This window comes from Dermacentor variabilis, unplaced genomic scaffold (genome assembly GCF_050947875.1).
Source record: "Dermacentor variabilis isolate Ectoservices unplaced genomic scaffold, ASM5094787v1 scaffold_12, whole genome shotgun sequence".
Lineage (NCBI taxonomy): Eukaryota > Metazoa > Arthropoda > Arachnida > Ixodida > Ixodidae > Dermacentor > Dermacentor variabilis.
This window is the reverse complement of record NW_027460280.1, coordinates 41,347,290-41,359,007: the sequence shown is the minus strand read 5'-3', so window position 1 is coordinate 41,359,007 and position 11,718 is coordinate 41,347,290. Positions and strand designations below refer to the sequence as shown.

At 44.1% G+C, this 11,718-nt stretch overlaps 1 protein-coding gene across 5 annotated transcripts in view; it reads left to right on the top strand.

Moving 5' to 3' along the window:
* The first annotated feature begins 288 nt into the window (after positions 1-288).
* LOC142566119 (uncharacterized) overlaps positions 289-11,718 on the top strand; it is a 117,360-nt gene continuing 105,930 nt past the window's right edge. For 2 of the 5 annotated variants that reach the window (XM_075676917.1, XM_075676915.1), the window contains exons 1-2: positions 290-626; positions 703-753. In XM_075676917.1, coding sequence (XP_075533032.1) covers positions 456-626; positions 703-753 — 222 coding nt within the window. In that variant the 5' untranslated portion in view covers positions 290-455. Of the gene's footprint in view, positions 627-702; positions 754-11,718 lie in introns of all 5 variants that reach the window. The other 3 variants (XM_075676919.1, XM_075676918.1, XM_075676916.1) reach the window with 3 other exon arrangements.

Sequence of the window (11,718 nt, the reverse complement as noted above, 5' to 3'; positions counted from 1 at the left end):
TCAAATAAGCATACGTAGCAAAAAGGTGGCAATATAAATTTGCAGTGGAAATAAAGCAGTATTACAAGAGCGTACGCGCGCAATCGGCCTCAGGGCCCGCAACGAAATTATGTTGAATACGCCGCGAAGCGCCTCCGCCCCAGTTACGGTGGCGGAAGGGAGCGCGCGCATCGAGGCACCCTAGTTCCAGCATTTCTTTCTCTATGGTTCCAGTTAGTTCCAGTTAGGGTGCCTCGAGGCGCGCGCCGTAGTTCCAGTTCGCTCGCAGCGCCCTCGCAAAATTTTTCCAGAGGACGCTGTCTAGTACACTCTAGTGCATACTTTAGCGCGTGTACTAGAGTTGCTGGAGTGTGCATACCGTGCGCATCTGCGCGTGCCGTGCGTGTATAAACGCGCCAAAGTTTTGTTTGGCTGGTTTGGCGGGCTTGACATGTTTTGCTTTGTAAGTGTCCGACATGGAATTTGTATATAGTGCGATTAGCCAGCCCCCCGTGGACGATGTCCCCACTGTCAAGCCATTGCGATGCTACGGCCGCGGGCTTCCTCTAATTCCTCTTGAAGAACTGCCTCTGTTCCAGTACCTCAAACGAAAGCAGGAGGAAACGCTGGCCCAGCCCCTGAGCGCTGTGAGTTTCGTGTAGCTGTCTAGATAGTTGGGTTTCTTTGAGCATTAACGTTTTTTTTTTTTTTCTAATGTTGCAGAATCGGGAAGTCCCCTCTGGGATAGGACGAGGAAGTGTGGCAAAACTTTCGGTGAGTTCTCGCTTGCTTTAAGACCGCACCAATTTCTCTGTGTCGCACCTGCGACCCAAGCACGGTATTTATAGACTCAGGTTTCACGCACGTTTCGCACAGTTTCATTAATTTGCTAGGCCTTTTTGCACTAGTCTGTGAAGTGTAGCTCGTTATGACAGTCCAGCGCGCGTCGCTTGCAGCGCGGGAGTTTGCGCGAGTTCTGAGAATGCGTACTGCTGACCGTGTTGTAGCCGTGCAAGCTGTTTGGGACAGCGGTGATGCTGCGCTTGATTGTAACAATTAGCATATATGGCCAAAGACAACTAATTACAACCGAAGTCTGGACGGTTGTCGAAATAGGTTAGTAGACTTCTCGCATCCATTTCGTACCAGCGCCTTGGCTGTGCGCTGCCTTTCCTGGCTGAAAAGGCGCAGCAGTGTAGTACTAGCTGCGACACATGTTAGTGCGGTAAAGACGACTGTAAGAAAAAAAAAAAAAGCCATTGTTGCAGCTGCATTTCTTTAAAAAAGAGAGAGAGAGGGGGACGGAGGGAGGCTTAAGACGAAGCTTTAGCTCGCGCCCAATTCCGGCGCGGCCTATTCAAATACATGTAAAACGCAAAAACGTTTTTCTAAGATAACCCCTGGACCGGTTTTAATGAAAATTGTTGCATTTGAGAGATTAAGTTCAATTCTAGTGACTGTTTGCAGCGGAATTTCGATTTAAGGCCTGAATTTGGTGAAAAGAATTCTCTACAATTCCGAAGTTCGAAAAAACAGACGCACGAAGTTTCGAAATTAATAGCTCTGCATCAAGAACAGATATTGCGGTTCTGTAAACTGCATCCATGAGATCATTCAAAGAGGACAAATTCGATTGGTTAATTTATGTCTTATGTGAATTTATGTTCTGTACAAGGGTTCTGCAAAAGCTGTATTTCCACATTAATGAATTTTTTTAGATTCATGTGTAACATATCAATTTTGTCTGCTTTAGTTGTATCATATGCAACTCACAGAATTGTGGTATCAAGTTTTCTTGCCGAGTTAAGAGAGTCGTAAACTGGATAGTTTCGTTTTCTGAACATTTCGAATTTTTGCCAATTTTTAATAAAAAATTGACAACTTAAATAAAAAGTTCGAAACTAACAGCCGCTAGATTTTAAGTTTTTCTTTTCAATGCAACAAATGTGGTCAAATTTGGTGCAGTGGTTGCCAAGAAAACGAATTCTCCTTTTATATGTATTTAGATAGGAGCACCCGAGCTAGAGCTTGCTCTTAAGAGAGCGTGCCCGCAGCTGCATGCCCTCTTCACCTCTCTAAGGGCCACGAGAAGCGCGTGTTTGAATGCGTCATCGCCCACGGCACTCTCACGTATACTTAACACATAAAAAGCACACAATGTTATGCATGACTTGAATGTTCCTTGAACCCTCCTTAGAAATTTCCAGTTTCATTGATGCGTGCTTTCTCAGGGTGCTCTGTAGCATCCTTGGATAGTGCAAACATCGATGTGCATAGCTTTAAATCTGCTATTAGCACAAACCATAGCTCAAATGGCCACAATACACAGCCTCGGTGTGTTTGCATTGCTACCAATGGCAAGAGTCCATTCTCATTGTTTTTGTGTGTGTCATCTCTGCTATTGGAGCACTGGTGCATTATCTGCTACATATCTGTGTGTTACATGGATCGTGTTGGTGACAGCTCCGTGCACATGGAAATCAACATCCAGAAATATAAAAATGTGAAAATGTTTGAATACTAAATGCAGTGATTGGACATTTCTTTCCTCATACATATACGAGAGGTCACTTTTTATGTCGCTCCATGCACAAATGCAATAGTTTGCATGTCTTAGGACAAATAGTGTTGATCACTCAGCACCCCAGTTGTGCGAGAGCAGTGGAAGATGGCTGATGAAAGAAGTTATCTGTCTGAAAAGAATGTAAATGTGAATACACCAACAGAGGCTGCAGGCAAGGTGTTAAGAAGATTTTCTGTTGCAGTTTGCACTGTTGAAAACAGTGCAAAATGCAGGACAAGAGGCAGGTACAGCTATGTGTCAGTCTCTCATTCTTGTCTTAAATTGTGTTTTCCACTGTTTTTTGTTTGGGGTACTCTGGACACACAGGCATGTCTAGAGCATGGATGCAGTTGCAATTTAGGCGGGTGTCTACTGCTCATTGCCATAGTTTGTGAAAGCTACATGAGAAATTGGATTTGGCGTAGCTATAAAACAAGCTATATTTGGTTTGATAAAAACATAAAAGCAAGATGGAGCAGTGTCACCCAGTGGTAGCCTGCTGCTCTTTGTGTAACATCTTACATTAATGGTAACATGAACACACGGTTTTGGTGGTCTGTTTCAAGACGCATGCAGTACAGGGTTTTCAGGTGACAGCCCAAGCAACAGGATACAAACAAGTGCTTCATTAATGCCATGCATGAGGTAGGATTGTATTCTCACTGTCTGTGCAATGTCTGGGCCTAAAGCTGCCTTGATAGGGCAACAAGCAGTACTTGAAGCTCTGTAGGAGTATGAAGTGTCATTGCTGTTTGCAGATATGCTGGCATTGTCAGGTGCTGGGGAGAACCAAACATTTCTTGAGCAGTTACATGCTGTGCTGACCACGCTTCACCAAGCATAGGTATTAATTTCTATGGCTTGGAACATGTAATTCTGAGCTTTTCAATATTCTGCAGGTTCAAGACCGCGAAGTATTTTAGCAAATTGAACAATTGGGCGAGTTAGCATTCATTTTTGAAACTGGGCAAATGGGATGAAAGATGCAAGAAATACAAAGTATCTTTCCCTTTCTTTGGTTAGGTTCAACACCTGATTGTGTCTTCTGTGGGAAATTGGTGGAGAAAGAGTTAAATATGCATTGAAAACTTTGCTGCTTTCCATAACTGCTGCGTGCAATACCCCATGATGCTCTTCAAATGATTTGAGAGGCCTCAGAAGTCGTTGCATATATCGGGTAGTGGAAAAAGATTACAATTTGCACTCTTGGTCTGAACCTCTTGGAATGGTGGCATTGCTTCATCTGACTGCTAGCCTTGGATAGTGCCTCTTGAACCTTGGTGCCGTATTATTTGCAATATGTAAGCTCCCATTGTCTACAAAACTTGCGTATTTCCAGGATCGTATACGTCAACCGGTATCTCGCAAAATGTGTGTGCATGCAAGAGAGAAAGGTTGCTGATAACTGAAGAGGTTAGCCTTGTGTCCGGCTTGCATGCTACTGTTCAGATAAGCACAGACTTGGGAGGATCTCGACTATATTTTTGTTTTCAGCCAAATGCTGTATGAGGTGGGTAAATGTCTCTGTAAAAAATATTCAACCTTTGTTTCGCAAGGCACAGCACGGATTTCGAGAAAAATTTTAAAATGAATTTAAGGTGGAAAAGGGCATTTTTGCAACTTCCAGATTTTATATTTGAAGACCTATTACTCTAAAATCAATATGTTGTACACCACCAAACATTTTCTCAGCAATAATAAACGATTAGCACTACTGGCCCAAGGAAACCTAGAGTGAATTCCACGAGAGATCGAAATGGGTGGTATATTTGACATTAATTTTTCTGATAATGTTGCACATGTGACTGTGTACTGTTAAACTGCTACTTGTATTTAAAGAAAGCTATTAGTAAACGGACAAAAAATTGTGAAAGGTTGTCAAGAGATGACGAAAATGTTTTGAAATGTCTTTTTTTTTTTTAAATATTTGTGACGATCCTAAGGGTACCAAGTATAATACAGAAAATATCTATAATATATAACATAATATATAATATTATAATATATAATATAATATAATATTTGCTGTATATAATACAGCAAATAGAAGTAAAGAGGATGTAGGTCGCAGCAGCAGATTAAGACTTCTGAACAAAGTAACATTAAAAAAAAAAAAAAAATTCTCGAACGCTAAATTTTTCAAACTTGCTCATCTTTGGGCCTCTGTTGTTATTTCTCTGTACCTCCCAGCTTGTTATGATTTACAGTAGAGATAGGCCTTTAGGTAGATAACAAACCTCTTCATTCAATTGTTTTTTACTCATAACATCAAAATTGGAAAAATTTTGTTTACATATACATGCTTTGCCTTCTGACTCCTGACTGCCATCGCCACCAATTTGAAAGAACACCCTTCTTTCTTGTGCAGCAGCGTGCTGCCAAAATGACACTCGGCGTGCTGAGGTGCACTTTAGTTTGCTCATGTGACAGGGGTATTACTTTGCCGTTTCCTGCCCGTATGTTGTTAAGAAAAGCTTGATGCTTGACTCCTTCAACTCCGTCGCATGTTCTTCCTTTTTCCAGAGAAGAGCCACTTTACTGACTCATAATTTTTTTTGTGAAAGCTTGTACAATTGAAATTTATTTTTGAAGTGACTTGCGGCGCTGTAATGTATGTTGGTGGCATGGCTTTGTAGGGGGACTTCAAGGCACTCGTGTATCTTGCTTAATGCAAACCAAGGATAGGCTGCGTTGTGTGACATGTCATCGCTTATAACAGCGTAACTGTGCGTTCTTTTGGCGATTACAATGAAGGTGAAAACTGACGTTTTTTTTTTTTTTTTGTGCTGGTGGTAGGATTGAATCTCATTACAAACATTGGCAGTCCAGTTTTCTGTGAAGTCAAAATGCAGAACGAGAGATGCTTTCCACTTGGATTGTTTTGCTTCACTAATGGTCGCAGCTTGTGTCTGCCATATATAGCCCTACGGAACCACTTGGAGATCCACTTAGCTAGTTTCTTCACAAACGAAGTTGGCTGTGATGTTTTTATGCGAAGCATATTACTAGAGCTCAACCCAGCTCCTCAGGCGCGGCGGTGTCGCCTTCAAGGCTGACCACGTGACACCGTGACGTCACGACAGAGGAGAAACGGGGCTCCAACTCGCGCCGTCGCTCGCGGCGTCGCGGCGGTATATAAGCAGCTGCGCTTGTTTCTAGGTGGCTTTGGCTCAACTCTTGCAAGATGGGCTGGGTGGGAATCGAACCAGGGTCTCCGGAGTGTGAGACGGAGACGCTACCACTGAGCCACGAGTACGATGCTTCAAAGCGGTACAAAAGCGCCTCTAGTGAATGCGGTGTTGCCTTAGAAACGAGCTGTTTCTAAGGCTCAGGCGTGTGTCGCTTGCTCAGGCGCACATTTCGTTGCCGCGCCGAACGCTGCGTTGCTCGACGCTCACCGCGTCCAATGCGGGGCGCGTAGTCGCTGCGCCGTAGCCCATTGTCTTACACCCCTTAGCAGGTCGACGGGAACGCTGTCGCGTTCCACTCTTGAAGGCGAAGCAGAGTAACGCATGAGTTGTTTCTTCGTCTAGCCGAACCAAATATGGCCAAGCAACAGCAGTTCACCAGGCTAAACAGTGGTTCAACAACTAAAATAAAGGCTAGTATGCTTCGCATCCTCGGCTTAACCTTAGCTAAGCCACAGCCATTTTTTCTTTATAATCTCTCCATTTTCCTACACTGCGTATTTGAGCTCAGCCTCATGGGAAGCCTCCAATGTCCTTGTAGTTACTAGATCGCTCATACGAGACAGTTCAGTCGCCTAGATGGCATAGTAAAATATTTAGCACGCACAATTGACAAGGACACAGTGAAGGGGGACACACGAGCGCTTACTCACAACTATTTTATTTTCGGAAAGACACCGAACATATACACACACCAGCTATCAGCGCTGAGCATGTGCAACAAGAGTGGTCAGTAAAACAAACATATTAAAACAGATTAAGGAGGTTCATCCGGTATTTAAAAAAGCAAATTCATTTTCAGTGATTGCAACCGATGGTTGGCTTATGCATTCTTTAGCGCACTTTTTGATATGAAATGCTTCTGTGATTTCACTTGTTAGTTTGTTTTTATCTGAAAACAAAATGTCAGTGTTAAAAAATACCGGATCACAATTACATAGATTACAGTGGTTTGACAAGTGCGAATGGTTTTCTTTACCGAGAGAACATTCATGTTGTTTTAGACGGGTGTTTATGCACTGACCGGTTTGCCCTATGTACATGTTGCCGCAGGTCAACAGAAGCAGGTACACAACACCTATTCTGCATTTTGTGAATTTTTGGTCGTCTTTTAGGCTGCAGCTGCATTTTTTTACCCTATTGTCTAACTTATTGGAAATAGCTTGGCACAGTTTTTGCACCTTGTTAGGAGCGCCAGAAAACCACTTCAACGCCATACTGGTTGGCAACATTCTTTAGCCCATGGTAAAAATAATGGACGTAAGGTACAACTGCAAGGCGCTTTTTGTTTGTGCTAAGCCTGTTCTTTGAATCTGTGGGTTGTACACCCTTTACTATATTACCTTTTCGGCTGCTCTGACTATGATGTGTTCCGGGAATCCCACCGAAGCTAGTCTTGTTACCTGATTGGCAAAGCTTTCTTTTATTCGGTGGCAACAAGATTTTAATAAAGCAGCCCGAAGGCAAGACACCACAATTCCGCTTTTCACATTCTTTGAATGTCCTGATTTGTACTGTAATATGGGCTTTTTTGATCTAGGGCTGTACATCCAGCATGTGTGATCGGGTAGCAATCGCAGAGAAAGATCTAGAAACTGTAGTTCGTTTTCTTTAGCAATCTCATGGGTAAACTTAAGGCCTAGGCCACATTCATGGAACGCTTTCAGTACATTAACCACATTACAGCCACGTTCATTTCCATCAAAAATAACCAACAAGCCGGAAAATTTTTGCCAATCTTCCTAAAGCACTCTGAATACTTTTGTCTACACGAGCTAGAAAAATATCGCTTAGTATTGGCGCTACCTTGGAACCTATACATATACCTGATTTTTGCACATACATTGCTTCATTCCAAACGACAAAAGTAGAACTAAGATAAAAGAATAGTATTTCCATAAAGCTTTCCACGGTTGCTCCGCTGTCATTTCTAAATTTTACTTCATCATCTTCGCAAATACACATTTTAACATTTTTTAACAGCTCTGTGTGCGGAATCGAGTAAAATAAACCTTGTACGTCAACACTGAAGGTGCTGCATCCCTTTGTTTTGTTTTCCCTCAAATATTGTACAACTGCCTCAGAATTACAGATTGCTAACGGATCGGGGATTCTTAATGAGGAAAGCTGTTTCTGGATGAACGATGCTACCTGCTGCTGCCAAGTGTTTCTTTCAGTAACAATGGCTCTGAATGGCTCTCCAGGTTTGTGCGTTTTACATGAGAAAAACACTTCAAGATGCAGGTCCTTTGCTTTTTTGACTGAGGCACATAGGCTTTTTAAATTGAGGAAACGCAGTAATTTAATAGCACGCTGTTTTTGTTTGGCAGGCTTAACATCAATTCTCTTGGAATTTTTATCCATAGCTTCACAAGCTTTTTGACGAAACATGCCATCAGGTAGGACAACAAAACATCCTTCTTTATCGATGGTAAGAACACGTAACCCTCTAGAAGCCAAGTCTCCTGCCACTAGGTTGAGCCGGTTGGGACTCACACATGCAGTTTTTGCCTTCGCGATAGCGTCTACATATTCAGAAACACACCTTGCACGTTCTTCAGGAACCACTCGGGAGACGGCTCTCGATGCTGCCAGCGTCGCAGGTGGACACAGTGCCCGTTCCAGTGCGAACTTTGTTCCAAGCTGCAGAAGCTTGTTGTCCTTTTCTGGAATAAAATATTCCCTGAGCCGTACCACTCTTCCTTCTGTAGAAGGTGCCTTCTTGATAGTGGGCAAGAGCGGTCTCACCGTGTTCCAGAGGAACTCAGTTGTCCATTGAGGAGGGTCCGCAAGCAGAACCCTCCTCGGACGAAGCAAATCAAACTTCGACAGTGCCATTTAAATGTTCGCATTCGCCGCCTTGAACACACAATGTGTCTGTCGTATTGAGCGAGTCTGAAATCTTCTGGACACGTACTGCGTTTCACCGCCAACAGCACACACGCCTTTCTTGTTGGGGTCTGTCGTGAACACCCATACTCATCTTTTGTTTTGTAGGCCATGGCAGTCAGCACATCCTCATGGCTTGAACGAGACCTCTGAATTGGATCTGGGGCTGTCCACATGCCATGCTTCTTATGTCAGGATGAGGAGGAAGCAGGAATAGATGGAAAGACAGGGAGGTTAGCCAGGTCTCAGACCGGCTGGCTACCCTGTTCTCACACCAACTTCGTGCCTTATGAATCATGTACTTTGATAAGCATGGCATGGCCACCTTGGTTTTTTGTGAATCAAGGTTCGCTTGCAGCAGTGCCAACAATTGCAGACGCTGTTGATAAGATGTAGGCGCTCCGTAGGCTTTCTTCAACTTTCCCAACCATTCAAAGCAATCATCACAATTGTTTCTTGAGGGTTCAAGGCGATCGGTTCTCCCAGAGAGAATGCTGACCCCTGATCAAATTTTGACTGCAACAGCACTTTTGGTTTTGCTCTGCCTCCTTTTTACAGCATAAGCTGTTATGGGCTCCTTCCAGTAGCTGTTTCGGTTTGCGATGGTGTCCGCCGCCGGTGTCCAGTGTCTGTAGCTGCTGTCACCAGGAATGCGAAAAAACAAAACAAAAGCCGATACCCAAAAATACAGCTGGGAGCAAACCCGGGTCTGCTGCGTGGGAGTCGGATACTCTGCCACTGAGCCACACCAGCGAGTGCTGGTATGCAGCATAAAAAATGCCCTCTTAACACGTCCTTGCAGACACTCGATGTGACATGCGTGCCGTGTAGGGTTGATACGTGCACATGTTGCGTTGCAGTTTCGTATTATTACAACAGGTAGAACACCATGTAGCAGATGCACAGCTAGCAGTACAAGGCAGTTAAAGAAGGTTTGAAAAAGAAAAAAGTTTAAGGCGATGCGTACAAGAATGCTAGAAAAAAAATATATATTGAGTACCTAAGTGAATCAAGCTGGCTGGGTGACCATGTCACCACTGCATTTCGGAGGAAATGCCAATAAATAGTCACCATCCTTAGCATTATATCGTACCACTTGTCAGATCAAGCCGGCTAGGTGACTATGGGTGCGTTCCAATCCTGGCCAGCATTGGAGACAATCCACGTAGGCAGCTATGGAGACAGCAGAGACGGCTGCGAGGCCATGTAATGGAATGTGTTTATAGCCACCTGGAAAATGTACGGAAGTCACTTTTGCAATGCGACACCACCTTGCGGCGCCAAGGAAAAGTTGAGCACACATTATTTCTGTATTTTAAGTCTCCCTGGCAGACCTATAAAAACCACTGATGTCGCTTACATTAAGGGCGTAGGATAGTGTGTCTACATTTTCTTGCGTGCAGACAGCCTTCTTGTCGGCTTTTCAAGCTTCCTGCTCAGCCGCCATCTTGTTTGGACAGGAAAGTAGCCTGCATCCTTTTTAACTTTGAAGCTGTCTTCGTAAAACTTCCTACTTTGACGTCTTCGTGAGAAATAGACGAGACTTAAGATGGCTGCTGTCCACTTAGTCGTCTACTTTGCCATCTACGGCGAGTATTCTAGCAGAGCCTATGTCACTTCCGCGTTTCATAGGGGATGCCACTAAATCATCATCATTAGCATTGTATTTGGCCACTTACTTGCCTTACGATGTGAGATGCGCGTCGCATAGTGTATATGTGTGTGCCCTTTGCATTGCAGTTGCATACTATCACACCAGGTGGCACGCCACGTAGCAGTTGCATAGATAGTGGTACAAAGTAAATAGAGAAGTCTTCAGGAAGAAGAAAAAAAAAAAAACTTATGGAGGTGTATAAATTTCATGCAGGCTAGGTGACTGTTTGTCGGTCTTGTTTCAAATGGAATGCTATTAAATTGTCATCATCATCATCATCATCATTAGCACCGTATCGTGTCATTTGACACGCGATGTGACATGCGTGCCATGTATCCGATATGTAAAAACTATGCATTGCAGTTTTGTTATATTCCACCAGGTGCCCCGACATGTAGCAGTTGCATATAGCAGTGGCATGTTGAATGTAGCTGGACCTGGTTACACCAAGCAAGTTAGGTGGCTATTTGTCACCACCCCGTTGGAAGAGGATGTCAGTAAACCATCTTTATCATCAACAGCAACATACCGTGCCATGGGTCAAGGGATGTGACATGTCAGGGTGTCTACCAACCGGGAAAACCGGGAATTCTCAGGGATTTTCAATAGTCTGGAAAAACTCAGGGAAAACTCAGGGAATTTGTGCTTCTATCAGGGAAAATTAGCAGTAATTTCATTGAAAGCGAAAGAAAATCGTGGTAAAGCTGGCTCGAGTAGGAGGAGTTACCAGTGTTTAGTCAACGACAGACTTTCCGGACTCCCGATAATTTGGACGGCTTCGCGGCACCACCATGTACCCCATACCACACACAAAAAAAGAAAAAAAAAAATAAAGCTAGGCCCCATAGAGCCTATGTATAATAACGTCTGAAATTTCGGATGCAAGAACCCTTCGCCATCCGATTTTCCGGACTTTTTGCCGTTATGGCAGGTGCGAAACGGCATTAATAAAACCACCACCACCGCCACCGTTTTGATTACCTCGTCGCTGCTCGAACGCTCTCGCACGCAGATCCGCTGGCAGCCGTAGCCACCACCGCAGCAACGCTAGGCCTAGCTGCTTCTGCGTTCGCTATTAAGCTTCTTGCCGTTCTGTGCCGTGTTTTTCATTGAAATAATTCGCCGCTATCAGCAATGGCACCGACTCCGCCTTTGTGGTCCTCGCGATTGGCTTCGAAGCTCGGAAAGCACGACGCGTTGCATAATGCCGGTTGCCGAAAGTCAGCTTCGCCTCACTACAGAAGTATTACGCGGTGAAGCGTGCGCAATTTATTGCGGTGAAGCTCAACAAGCGTGGGAAGGGGCAATTGTCACGGGACACGCGTGAACCCGCTGCCTTTTGTCACAGGATGAGCACCGATGGTGCCTAATACTGGCAGGCCTTCAGAGCTTTGTCTGATGTTCTGCGGCAGTAAAAGACATGCAGTGGCGTACCAACTATTTCT